We start from the raw sequence: 14,330 nt of genomic DNA on the forward strand, positions 1-14,330 counted from the left end.
GAGCAAGAATTTTAGCTGAGGAAGCTTCTGCGATTTGAAGCGAAACGTCCTCCCGTCAAGCAACCCAGTCCAGTCGAAGATTCAAGCTTCTCTACTATAGTTGTCTAGATCAACAAAGTTTGACAAAATGATGATAGAATACAGTGAAATCACCTGTGCGCGCCAACATCACAACAGCTCGTGCTGCTTCTCTCCAGAGCGACTCAAACTACAAGACAGAGATCATCTCTGCACGCTTCTGACTGTGTGTAAAACACATGCCTATTACAGTGAGACTCCTCTCACATTTCATGTCTTGATCACATTAAGTCCTGCTTCTTCTTATTGTCCACTCATAAATTATTTAAAAGTCTTGCCTTTCATTCCACTCACCCAGACACTTTCCTCCCAGCAGTGCGCATTCACACTCGATATGCTCTACCTGCTCTGGTTCTCATTCAGGTCCAGCATCCACTTCCCTCTGGGAGAAGTGAGCGAGTAACGTGTCCAAGTCCCGTCGGTCAGCAGCAGCGTACAGAGAGCTCTCTCCCATCATGCTCAGAGCCATGCGCAGGGTGGACCAGATGTTGTCTGACATGATGGTGGCTGCAACGCCGCCTGGGCCCTTTGCCGCTCTCGCTCCTGCGCCATCCCCTGCAGCCTGACGCTGTAGAGACAGAGCTTCCAGGAAATGCTCCACTGCTTCCCTGAGGATAAAATGGAAAGCAACAAGGACAGGATGAACAGTTAACATTAACAATAAATAAAAAAAATAAATAAAAAAAAATTGTAATAATAATAATAATAATAAAAAAATACTCTGAGGCAACATCCCAACCAGGATCCCCCCACTCCTCCATTTTTTTTTTTTTTGCTGGACTGTAGTTGCAATCCTGTGGTTATTTTTAAGATGTGGGTTCACGTTTCATCACAAAGCTGTTTTTGTCAGACCTGTGTTCCACCCTGATCACAAACACATCTGTAAAGACAGACTGATTGTCAATCTTATCTGAAGGGGTGTAAGTTAATTATGTAAACCTGAAGTTACATTTTATTTGGAATATTCAAATTATATTATTTATAAACATGCTGCTCATGTCTACCTTCAAATTACTTGTTTTTTTTGTACTACTGTCAACTCCACAGTTCACTTTACTATTGCATCTCACATCATTCTTTTAAACTCTTGTATGTCATATTATATATATTTTGAGATATTTTAATCCTGTCCTGAGTCCATTGCAACAAAATTTCATTCTGTGCACAACTGTGAACACTGAATGACAATAAAAAGTATTTAAATCTAAGTCTGTCTCACCTGAGGCCAAAATATGGCCATCACGTATAAGGCACCGCAGTCTCATCTGAACCCTGCCTGATATCTTGGCATGTGACCACTTATGAGGACAGCCACTCTGGTGTACCCTTTTATTTTCGGCTGCAATCACTGAAGCATTCGCGAAAAGTGCAGTTTTTTTTCAGTTCCCAGTGGAGAAAGGAAGACCAGAGGGATGGGAGATGTCATGTCGGTGTTAGCCTACACAGCTAACCAGAGAAGCTGTATTCTCTCACCTGCACAACCGCCTCAACACATTTGAGCTCTGGGTCATAAACAAACCGCAACATGTCCACATCCACCGCATCGTCACTTTTTCTTTGGATTTTCACTTTGTTTGCATGTAATTTGCCCAAAATCTCAGAAAATGCAGTGTTTCCGTCCGCAGAAGTAGAGAAATTCCGTAATTTGCATCATATTTTAACCCTTTAGCACCTGCCCTCAAACGAGACTGCGCTGCTCTATTGCGAAGTTTTTGCATTCACCAGCCCATTGGTCTGTGCTCAGCATAACTCCTGTCCTATTACTGCGAGGGCCTTCAAATTCACAGGGAGCATTTTTGAGACAGAGACCTTGGACAAGTTCAAAGAAGGCTAAGCTTGACCTAAGAGGTCAAAGGTCACATTCTTCTACACGCTTTCATTGATTATATGCTCATACCAATCAATCAATCAATCTATTTTTTTATATAGCGCCAAATCACAACAAACAGTTGCCCCAAGGCGCTTTATATTGTAAGGCAAGGCCATACAATAATTATGTAAAACCCCAACAGTCAAAACGACCCCCTGTGAGCAAGCACTTGGCTACAGTGGGAAGGAAAAACTCCCTTTTAACAGGAAGAAACCTCCAGCAGAACCAGGCTCAGGGAGGGGCAGTCTTCTGCTGGGACTGGTTGGGGCTGAGGGAGAGAACCAGGAAAAAGACATGCTGTGGAGGGGAGCAGAGATCGATCACTAATGATTAAATGCAGAGTGGTGCATACAGAGCAAAAAGAGAAAGAAACAGTGCATCATGGGAACCCCCCAGCAGTCTACGTCTATAGCAGCATAACTAAGGGATGGTTCAGGGTCACCTGATCCAGCCCTAACTATAAGCTTTAGCAAAAAGGAAAGTTTTAAGCCTAATCTTAAAAGTAGAGAGGGTGTCTGTCTCCCTGATCTGAATTGGGAGCTGGTTCCACAGGAGAGGAGCCTGAAAGCTGAAGGCTCTGCCTCCCATTCTACTCTTACAAACCCTAGGAACTACAAGTAAGCCTGCAGTCTGAGAGCGAAGCGCTCTATTGGGGTGATATGATACTACGAGGTCCCTAAGATAAGATGGGACCTGATTATTCAAAACCTTATAAGTAAGAAGAAGAATTTTAAATTGTATTCTAGAATTAACAGGAAGCCAATGAAGAGAGGCCAATATGGGTGAGATATGCTCTCTCCTTCTAGTCCCCGTCAGTACTCTAGCTGCAGCATTTTGAATTAACTGAAGGCTTTTTAGGGAACTTTTAGGACAACCTGATAATAATGAATTACAATAGTCCAGCCTAGAGGAAATAAATGCATGAATTAGTTTTTCAGCATCACTCTGAGACAAGACCTTTCTGATTTTAGAGATATTGCGTAAATGCAAAAAAGCAGTCCTACATATTTGTTTAATATGCGCTTTGAATGACATATCCTGATCAAAAATGACTCCAAGATTTCTCACAGTATTACTAGAGGTCAGGGTAATGCCATCCAGAGTAAGGATCTGGTTAGACACCATGTTTCTAAGATTTGTGGGGCCAAGTACAATAACTTCAGTTTTATCTGAGTTTAAAAGCAGGAAATTAGAGGTCATCCATGTCTTTATGTCTGTAAGACAATCCTGCAGTTTAGCTAATTGGTGTGTGTCCTCTGGCTTCATGGATAGATAAAGCTGGGTATCATCTGCGTAACAATGAAAATTTAAGCAATACCGTCTAATAATACTACCTAAGGGAAGCATGTATAAAGTGAATAAAATTGGTCCTAGCACAGAACCTTGTGGAACTCCATAATTAACTTTAGTCTGTGAAGAAGATTCCCCATTTACATGAACAAATTGTAATCTATTAGACAAATATGATTCAAACCACCGCAGCGCAGTGCCTTTAATACCTATGGCATGCTCTAATCTCTGTAATAAAATTTTATGGTCAACAGTATCAAAAGCAGCACTGAGGTCTAACAGAACAAGCACAGAGATGAGTCCACTGTCCGAGGCCATAAGAAGATCATTTGTAACCTTCACTAATGCTGTTTCTGTACTATGATGAATTCTAAAACCTGACTGAAACTCTTCAAATAGACCATTCCTCTGCAGATGATCAGTTAGCTGTTTTACAACTACCCTTTCAAGAATTTTTGAGAGAAAAGGAAGGTTGGAGATTGGCCTATAATTAGCTAAGATAGCTGGGTCAAGTGATGGCTTTTTAAGTAATGGTTTAATGGTTCATATGGCTATGGGTATCTTAGCATTGTGTTATATTTTATTATTATTATTAATTTATAGAAATTTTAGGCTACAAACTGCCACATTTACCTCCCACATATATTTTTAATCAGACAAAAAACATATCTTAAAAAAAAAAACAAAAAAACTCAGAATCACCTGTGCGCTCCTAAGTTGACACAGCTGATTCCCAAATTGTAGCGACTGCGGACAAAACCTGGCTGTAGTTCCAGAGCTCTTCTATAGGCTGCAACTGCCTCCTCTGAGCGGCTTCCATTTGCCAGCGTAGCACCCAACTTATTCCACAGTAGGTAGTCCTGTCAGAGACAGAAACAAGGGGGGGGGGGGGGGGGGGGGCTTAGAGAAACACAGGACATGTAGAGGGAACATAGCAGTGAGGTGGAAATGGTTTTTCAGAAAACCTGTGGTGTGACAGAAAGAGCAGCGCTGAAACAGTCCACCGCCTTGTCGTACTCCCCACTGAGGTTGAAGAGTACTCCCAGGCCACACTGCAGCTGGGGGTCCACATGGGATGGGTCCGAGTTAGCGGCATGCAAAAACAGGGACTGAACGCGATTAAACAGTGACCTGCACAGAAAGACAGATCATAAGAAGCTGTCAGACGAAGTAGAGACTGCTCAGTGTCCGGTAAGTGTATAAAAGTGACAACTCACTCTGGCAGTAGTGATCCAAACCTGTCTATCTCCCTCTCTTTTTCATTGGCACCATCCTTCAGATGTTCACGCTCACCTTGCTCCCAGACTGAGTGGTATTTGGGATTGTGTTTTAGCCAATCTCGAAGAGTCTCACAGGCCTGCTTGTGTAGTGATTCGTTGGTGAAACTGACAGCCAATGCCATCAGAGCAGTGAGGTTGTCTTTCTTCAATTCTATACATCTGATGAATGAAAAGTGGAATGAGAGATGAAAAAAGCTGACACTGTCTACTGCAAAGAAAACTTTTAAAAACAAATAAATTTGACTAAACTAGACATTTTCACTCAGGAGGCACTGAGAAAGACGCTACAACATATAGCCAATGAGCACCATTACTAATATCATTACATATGAATAAGATCTAATCGAGGAATACCTTGAACACTACTGCCTTTCATTCACACAGGGTACATGTGCAAACATCTCTCTATCCTCAACATCAGAACTGCCAACACTCAGATATCCTCTTTATATTATAATTTTTTCCAATCAATTTATTCTGGTTTCTAACCTGCGGAGGGCGCTGATGGCAGCAAATTCTTGCTCATTTTCTGCCTGACAGGTTCCCAAATATTGCCAAGCCTGAAATCCAAACACAGACATTTACACCAGCACAAGAGATTCCTGCAGGAAGACACTCAAGCTAAAAACGAAGGTGATGACTGTTACCAGAGAGATTTAATTTCAGTAATTATTGTGCGAAATGCGATCAAAAGTGGGAAGGCTATAAATATAAAGAAAGCAAACAAAACCTTCAGGGGCTTCAAGAGTCATACCAGCTGGTTGTCTGGTTCTCTTTGGACTGCACTTTCAAACAACCGCACAGCTCCAGGAATATCACCCGCCTCCATCCTCTTCACTCCTTCAGTCAGAGGGTTAGCGTGGGATAGATATGGGTTGTCCTCCTCAAACTGGTACCCCTGGAACAAACATAAAGCTTCAGGTTGCTCAAATTTTAATGAGGGAATGATCCAGGGGAAAGCAAATTCGGTGCATAAAAAGCAATACCAAACTGTGCTTTTAGAGATCAACAATGTCTAAAATACTGAAATCCTCAGGCAGCCAGTCTGTGTCTGCACTTAGCAGGTTAACAGGTACCTTGTCATATGATGTGCTGAGTAGCTGATCAAAATCAGAAAGCCACGGATGGCTCTCTGCATCCCTCTTAGCCATCTCCTCCCACTCCTGCTGCAGCTTCTCCCAAAAATCCACATCACTCTGATGACAGTCACACATACAGTACATCCAGAAAGTATTCACAGCACTTCACTTATTCTACATTTTAAGTTCCAGCCTTATTCCAACAAGGGATTTAAGTCATTTTTTCCTAAAAAATTCTACACACAATACCCCACAATGACAATGCGAAAAAAAAAAAGTTTTCTTTTGAGATTTTTGCAAATGTATTAAAAATAAAAATTAAGAAATCACAAATACCTAAGTATTCACAGCCTTTGCCATGAATCTCAAAATTGAGCTTCGGTGCATCCATGGGTGCAATTTGGTGGGGGATAGGGGGACATGTCCCCCCACCTTTTCAACTAGGGGGGACAGAATATGGTATACCCACCCCCCCCTTCTGACATATATGTGTGTACTTGAAACATGCTATGTCAGTCTTATGTGCAAAACCATGTCAGAATAGTATCTTTGTTTCTGCAAGTTTGTATTTTTAGCAGCACTGACTTGTTTACAACACCTGTTTCTTGTTTGTCACATTCGGAATTTGCCCAGATTTGAAACCAAAAATAGTTGCCTCTAGGGAGTAGTGTCTACACAAGTATCAATGGACCATGTGCTAATTTACTAAATTCTGAAAGTTAGAAAAGGAAATCAGAAAAGCTATCTGGGACCTCAGAAAGCCCATCTGCAATTATTGCTTGATCTACAAAATCAGTCTATGCAAGCGAAATTATGGTCAGTATGAGTGTTGTCATTAGTGTCACTTCGAAAATTAAATTCATGATAAGTAATTTATCCTAAACTTATGATCTGTTGTTTTTTCAAACTTATGCAAAAACAAGTCTTGAGAAAAAAAAATACAGTATGCGATAGTTAATAATTATTAAGAGCCTGTCCTTTCATATTTATGAATACATTTTACCACATTGCAGTTGTTTTTTTTTTTTTAATGAAAACTCAACCTATCATTCTTTTTGAGTTCTACACATGTGGTGATACCTTATTTACACCAGGATGTTAATAAAATCAATGCTGGCTATTCTCAGAATAAAGTACTTATTTCCACAGTTTCAAATTGCATAAGTCAAATGGTGTCCACTTTATGGTCTTCTCAAAACATTAAAATTACTGTTCTGGATGCTCAGAATGCATCTGAGCTTATCTAGAAACCATTGGCTTCTGGGGGCCTAAAGCCGGCCCCAGACCCCCGGCCTATGGGCTTCAGCCCTGCAGGTGTCGCACTTTGTCCCACCCAATTTCTAGTTCTAAATTGCACCCTTGGGTGCATCCTGTTTCCACTGATTATCCTTGAGATGTTTCTACAGCTTAATTGATGTCCATCTGGGGTAAATTCAGTTGAATGGACATAATTTGGAAAGACACACACCTATCTACATATAAAGTCTCAGCTGACAGTGCATGTCAGAGTACAAACCATACATGAAGTCAAAGGAATCATCTGTAGACTCAGAGACAGGATTGACTTGAGGCACAAATCTTGGGGAAGGGTACAGAAACATTTCTACTGCTTTGAAGGTCCCAATGAGGACAGTGGCCTCCATCATCCATAAATGGACGAAGTTCGGATCCACCAGGACTCTTCCTAGAGCTGGGCACCTGTCTAAACTGAGCGATCGGGGGAGAAGGACATTAGTCAGGGAGGTGACCAAGAACCCAATGCTCACTTTGCCAGAGCTCCAGCATTCCTCTATGGAGAGAGGAGAATCTTTCAGAAGGACAACAATCTCTGCAGCAATCCACCAATCAGGCCTGTATGGTAGAGTGGCCAGACAGAAGCCACTCCTTATTAAAAGGTACATGGGCAGCCTGACTGGAGGTTGCCAAAAGGCACCTGAAGGACACTCGGACCATGAGGAACAAAATTCTCTGGTCTGATGAGACAAAGATTGAACTCTTTGGTGTAAATGCCAGGTGTCATGTTTGGAGGAAACCAGGCACCATCCCTACAGTGAAGCATGGTGGTGGCAGCATCATGTGGGGATGTTTTCAGTGGCTCAGGACCAGTGATGCCGGTAACGCGTTACTTAGTAACGTGTTACTCTAATCTGACCACTTTTTTTAGTAACGAGTAATCTAAGGCGTTAATCTTTCCAAATCAGTAATCAGATTAAAGTTACTTCTCAATGTCACTGTGCGTTACTATTATTTTTCATTGTGGGTCGATAGCAGCATTAAACTTGGTCCGTGGGCAGGGGGTCGGGGTTCGACTGAACTGCCCACTTTAAGCGAGCTGTGAGCTTTTCATCCACGGTTTTTTGCAGCTGCTCGACTCGTCCTCACCACTTAAAGCGCGGTGATCAGCACACCTGCACTGAGCTTTACAAAGACATTTTTATACTTTTTTCCCTCCTTTATTTAGAATTCTGAGCTGAGCCGCTCCGTATCGTCTCGTTAAAAACAGCTGATCCTCCGCGATGCGTCAACAACTAACACTATTTTCCACTCAAATGCACCTAAACTCTCTTTCTGAGGACCACATGATGTGAAAACACAATAAAACTTTCTTACCTGTAAATCTGGTCCTGTTTTCTGCATTAATAAATGTTATCCATTCTTTGTGCTCAAACGCCAAAGCAGGGGCGAATCCAGATGGAATGGGGGCATGGGGCAAGGATGTGCCCCCCTCCCCCACAACACCCCTAGATTAAAGGTCCAGTTTTGAAGCCGTTTTTTACTACAACTACTAATATTGCTTAAAATAATAATAATTTCGACAAGTAAAATGTTTAGAGAGAATTTAAATGTTAGAAAAATGTTAGAATTTAATAGTTACATTTATAAACAATGTAGGTTTGAAATTGCAAGTTTTACTGTTACAGTGCTGTCAACAGTTAAATATGAGGTCAAGAAAGAGGTCTTTATTTTACTTTTTATAAAACAAGTATTTATTTTCATTGAAGTCAAGAAAGGGTGACTATAAAGTGAGTTTTGGCAAAACAGGTATCATCGTCATGTTGACGTGGGTTGTTGTCGGCAGCTGGGGAAAGTAACTAAAAAAGTAACTAGTAATCTAACTTAGTTACTTTTACAATTGAGTAATCAGTAAAGTAACTAAGTTACTTTTTCAAGGAGTAATCAGTAATCAGTAATTGGATTACTTTTTCAAAGTAACTGTGGCAACACTGCTCAGGATTGAGGGAAAGATGAATGCAACAATGTACAGAGACATCCTGGATAAAAATCTGCTCCAGAGTGCTCTTGACCTCAGACTGGGGTGATGGTTCATCTTTCAGCAGGACAATGACCCTAAGCACACAGCCAAGATATCAAAGGAGTGGCTTCAGGACAACTCTGAATGTCTTTGAGTGGCCCAGACAGAGCTCAAACCTGAATCTGATTGAACATCTCTGGAAAGATCTGAAACTGGCTGCGCTCCGACACTCCCCATCAAACCTGATAGAACTTGAGAGGTGCTGCAAAGAGGAATGGGCAAAACTGTCCAAAGATAGGTGCGCCAAGCTTGTGGCATCATATTCAAGAAGACTTGAGGGTGTAATTGCTACTAAAGGTGCATCCACAAAGTATTGATCAAAGGATGTGAATACTTACGTACATGTGATTTCTTAGCTTTTATTTTTTAATAAATCTGCAAAAATTTCAAAAAAAGCTTTTATCATGTTGTCATTATCGGGTACTTGAGTAGAATTTTGAGAATAAGGCTGTAACACAACAAAATGTGGAAAAAGTGAAGCTTTGGATGCATTGTACATCAATAATTCCAACAAAAATGTAAGCAGGATGCAAAAATTGTTATATGCAAAAGGACAATCGCTTGTTTCCTGCAATGTAGCACTGTAGTACAGTGGATTTTGCAGTGCCAGTTACTGCTGATATATGTCTCACCTCCACTGCAGCTTTGGCTTGTTGGAAATCTGGCCCTGGTGTGGTGAACTCATCAACCCAGGCTTCAGCTGACTCCTCTGACACCTGAAGGAGAGAATTAAGAACAATGATTAGCTGGTGTGTGCATGTGGTTGCAAATGAAATAGGATAGTGAAACAGGAGAACATGTATGGGTGGATATGGATGGACAGGAGGAAAAGATGAAAGAATGCCAGAAGAACATAGAAAAGCTTTTTTTTCCTGCTGTTCCTAAAAAGGGAAAATACACTTGAGTTAAAACCAAAAACAGAATGAAATATCAAGTGTGTATTACTTTTTATGAATTACACTGGTAACAAATCTTACTGGATTAAATCCAATAACATCAATGGCTGGGTCTACAGTAAAACAAAAAACAAACAAACAAGTGTCTGAAATTCCAAACAGACCAGTAACCAGTTGAAAGCTACACTACATGGCATTGACATGACCTCAGAGGTCCTACCTGCCTGACGACCTTGGCCCACTGCTGCGCCTGTTTAGCATTATCTTTCTCAATCTTCTCATTCCCCTCTGGGGTTTCCAAAGGAAGACTCCCTCCCCCTGTCTCCATCAAGAACTATGGCAGCAGGTGAGGAGGGTGGCAGTGGGGAATGGGAAGATGTTTTCAAGAGGAAGGACAGTTGGCAAGGGTTTGTTTGTTGTTGTTTTTTTATTGTTGTTTTCAGGGGGTGAGGAGTATAGGGTATAAGTTGTGGGAGAAATAGATGAATGACAGTTAATTGAGGAAATACTATAAATAAAAATATATAAATAAAATGAATACAGTACATCTTAAAGATGGAGGCAAAAATAAATACAGTAGTGTTCAGAATAATAGTAGTGCTATGTGACCAAAAAGATTAATCCAGGTTTTGAGTATATTTCTTAGTAGATTCTCACAAATCCAACAAGACCAAGCATTCATGATATGCACACTCAAGGCTATGAAATTGGGCTATTAGTAAAAAAAAAAAAAAAAAAAAAAGTAGAAAAGGGGTGTTCACAATAATAGTAGTGTGGCATTCAGTCAGTGAGTTCGTCAATTTTGTGGAACAAACAGGTGTGAATCAGGTGTCCCCTATTTAAGGATGAAGCCAGCAGTTTCAGTCACTGACCCTGCGACTTCCTGGGAGGCATAATTGCAAAATGTATGCTTTAACTTGCATGCAGGCACACTGGCCCATTCTGACTCTAATTAAAGTGCACCCTAGCCAGCTGCTAGTACGTACTAAGTAAAGTGTGATGTTTCCTACCTGACCTGAGTACCACGTGAACTGTGAAAATAAGGGCTCTAGTGACCAGGTCATGATTCTAATTAAAGCACACATACACTTTCAACCTAAGAGCCCCAGTGACCTCCCCCTTGGTGCCCCCAGCCACCATAGCAACTTTGGTGTTGATTGCTTAATTACTGTGGCTGTGCATATCGAACACACACACACACACACACGGTCAGCCTTATATATTAGTTTTCTTTCCTCCCTCCATTTCCATGCTGTCCCAACATTTTCTGGTTTAGGTTGTATGAAAATGTACCAATTACTGTGTGATTTAATTCAACTGAGATGGCACACTAGGCATGCTTGCTTCCCAACAGGAATGGCCCCAGGTCAAGGTTAAACATTCATATGAAACTCTTTGGTTGAATGTATATGTTTCATTTGTTTTACTCATTCATTATTTTGGACATCCGTTATCATAAAATGTGATTCCTAGCATCGACAAGTATGATCCATTAGGCCCGGTCACACGGCATTAGCTGAACGAAGGAAAAAAGTCCCAAAGTCACAAATCATCACGAAAAAGTGGACAAATGAGTCCCATCACCAAAAAGCCTGCAAGTGCAGCTCGCATAAAAGACCGAAACGAAACTGAAACTAACAAAAGAAAAACAAAGCAAACGGCGACCTTGACGCTTATAAACAAAATCAAAACTAATCGCCAGCATGTGGCCATTTCTGCTGGGAGTCTGTGACAGCACAGACTCGCTGCAGCTGCATTGTCTTGACAACATGTGTGCGCACATGCACGTAACAGCCAGAGACGTTGAGAGGCTGGAGGGAGAGAAAGAGAGGCTGGAGGTTGGATGAAGATGGACAACAATCAAACGGCACGCTGATGGTATGAGAACTACGCAAACGATGAGAAACCGTCAAGACCGAAAGCAAAACGGATTACGGACGAACTGAAGTTGTTGTGAGGATTCATTCACGTTTTTCAACAGTTCTGATGAAGCGCCAGCTACAGAAACTAAGCTGGACGACGGTTAAACAATGTCTTCAAAAGTCAATGTAAGTCAGGATTTCTTGTTTTGGCTTCGGTGTCCTTAATTAGTGCCGTGTGACCGGGCCTTTATATAGGACACAATGCTATATTGTATATACAGCAGTATTCAGAATAACAGTAGTGCTATGTGACTAAAAAGATTAATCCAGGTTTTGAGTATATTTCTTATTGTTACATGGGAAACAAGGTACCAGTAGATTCAGTAGATTCTCACAAATCCAACAAGACCAAGCATTCATGATATGCACACTCTTAACGCTATGAAATTGGGCTATTAGGAAAAAAAAAAAAAGTAGAAAAGGGGGTGTTCACAATAACGGTAGTTGGCATTCAGTCAGTGAGTTCGTCAATTTTGTGGAACAAACAGGTGTGAATCAGGTGTCCCCTATGTAAGGATGAAGCCAGCACCTGTTGAACATGCTTTTCTTTGAAAGCCTGAGGAAAATGGGACATTCAAGACATTGTTCAGAAGAACAGCGTAGTTTGATTAAAAAGTTGATTGGAGAGGGGAAAACTTATACCCAGGTGCAAAAAATTATAGGCTGTTCATCTACAATGATGCTTTAAAATGGACAAAAAAAAAAAAAAAAAAAAAAAAAAAAAAACAGAGACGCGTGGAAGAAAACAACCATCAAAATGGATAGAAGAATAACCAGAATGGCAAAGGCTCAACCATTGATCATCTCCAGGGTGATCAAAGACAGTCTGGAGTTACCTGTAAGTGCTGTGACAGTTAGAAGACGCCTGTGTGAAGCTAATTTATTTGCAAGAATCCCCCGCTAAGTCCCTCTGTTAAATAAAAGATGTGCAGAAGAGGTTACAATTTGCCAAAGAACACATCAACTGGCCTAAAGAGAAATGGAGGAATATTTTGTGGACTGATGAGAGTAAAATTGTTCTTTTTGGGTGCAAGGGCCACAGACAGTTTGTGAGACGACCCCCAAACTCTGAATTCAAGCCACAGTTCACAGTGAAGACAGTGAAGCATGGTGGTTCAAGCATCATGATATGAGCATGTTTCTCCTACTATGGTGATGGGCCTATATATCGCATACCAGGTATCATGGATCAGTTTGGATATGTCAAAATACTTGAAGAGGTCATGTTGCCTTATGCTGAAGAGGACATGCCCTTGAAATGGGTGTTTCAACAAGACTGACACCAAGCACACTAGTAAACGAGCAAAATCTTGGTTCCAAACCAACAAAATTAATGCCTCGCAGATGTGAAGAAATCATGAAAAACTGTGGTTATACAACTAAATACTAGTTTAGTGATTCACAGGATTGCTAAAAAAGCAGTTTGAACATAATAGTTTTGAGTTTGTAGCGTCAACAGCAGATGCTACTATTATTGTGAACACCCCCTTTTCTACTTTTTTTTACTAATAGCCAAATTTCATAGCCTTAAGAGTGTGCATATCATGAATGCTTGGTCTTGTTGGATTTGTGAGAATCTACTGACTCTACTGGTACCTTGTTTCCCATGTAACAATAAGAAATATACTCAAAACCTGGATTAATCTTTTTAGTCACATTGCACTACTATTATTCTGAACACTACTGTAAATAAATAAAAATGACAGTGCCATGAGTCCATAATGACATATACATTTGCAGGATATCATTTATGTATGGATCCAAGAACCAGTATGAGTTTGTATTTCCACGGAACTGAAACACACTTTTTCAATCCGTTTGATATTTTTGTGCCAAGTGCAGTCTGTAAAACTAGAGGAGGCGGCACAAGAGCATGGGATTTTGATTTAAATGAGGCAGTGCAGTGCAAAGAAAAGTGTTATTTGATGGAAACTGCATTTAAGACCGGGGGGTGACCAAAAGATCTATTGCTGACATAAAGAACTTGTCCATATGCAGCAGAGACTGTGTCAACAACCTGGAAGTTGTTTGCTGTAAATCTATGGCAATTATGGAAAATAGCTCAAATGTGTCAAAGTTTTTTTTAAAATAAAAACATTTCGTCAGGTCACCTGGATGCTTGCGAAATAGTAATCAAGAATTCAATTAAATCATACAGCACCACATCACGTCACCCCAAGGCGCTTCATATGAGTAACGTCAAACTTTATCCACTCCCTGAGCAAGCACAGGAAATCTGGTAAGGAAAAAAATACCCCACACATTTTTTGATTATTGGAAATAACATTAAGTAGACTAGATTCAGTGGGGTAACCATGTGCTTTGGCCATACGAAGAATAACAGATAAAACAAAAGCACAACAAAGAACTATCACAAAGACAGAAATGTTACAGCTAAGCACCAAACACACAAATCCACTGGTAGCAAGGCAAGAGGGCTCATAAAGACAGCCAAACAGCAAAGCGCAGAGTCTCAGCAAATAAACCACAACTGGTAAGTTGGCAATCAACAAGAAGAAGAACATAATTAATGTGATTATGACAGAAATATGAGTAAAGAAGTTAATTCCAATCCATTCATTCATGCAATAATCTTACTCAT

The 14,330-nt window shown here is 40.7% G+C and overlaps 1 protein-coding gene across 3 annotated transcripts in view; it reads right to left on the bottom strand.

Moving 5' to 3' along the window:
- Positions 1-364: 364 nt before the first annotated feature.
- pex5 (peroxisomal biogenesis factor 5) overlaps positions 365-14,330 on the bottom strand; it is a 38,865-nt gene continuing 24,899 nt past the window's right edge. For 2 of the 3 annotated variants that reach the window (XM_034174474.1, XM_034174473.1), the window contains 8 exons: positions 9,543-9,626; positions 5,595-5,714; positions 5,273-5,416; positions 5,008-5,078; positions 4,456-4,677; positions 4,204-4,369; positions 3,941-4,098; positions 365-686 (listed from right to left, as the gene is read on the bottom strand). In XM_034174474.1, coding sequence (XP_034030365.1) covers positions 434-686; positions 3,941-4,098; positions 4,204-4,369; positions 4,456-4,677; positions 5,008-5,078; positions 5,273-5,416; positions 5,595-5,714; positions 9,543-9,626 — 1,218 coding nt within the window. In that variant the 3' untranslated portion in view covers positions 365-433. Of the gene's footprint in view, positions 687-3,940; positions 4,099-4,203; positions 4,370-4,455; positions 4,678-5,007; positions 5,079-5,272; positions 5,417-5,594; positions 5,715-9,542; positions 9,627-10,026; positions 10,141-14,330 lie in introns of all 3 variants that reach the window. The other variant, XM_034174475.1, reaches the window with a different exon arrangement.

This window comes from Thalassophryne amazonica, chromosome 7 (genome assembly GCF_902500255.1).
Source record: "Thalassophryne amazonica chromosome 7, fThaAma1.1, whole genome shotgun sequence".
Taxonomy (NCBI): Eukaryota; Metazoa; Chordata; class Actinopteri; order Batrachoidiformes; family Batrachoididae; genus Thalassophryne; species Thalassophryne amazonica.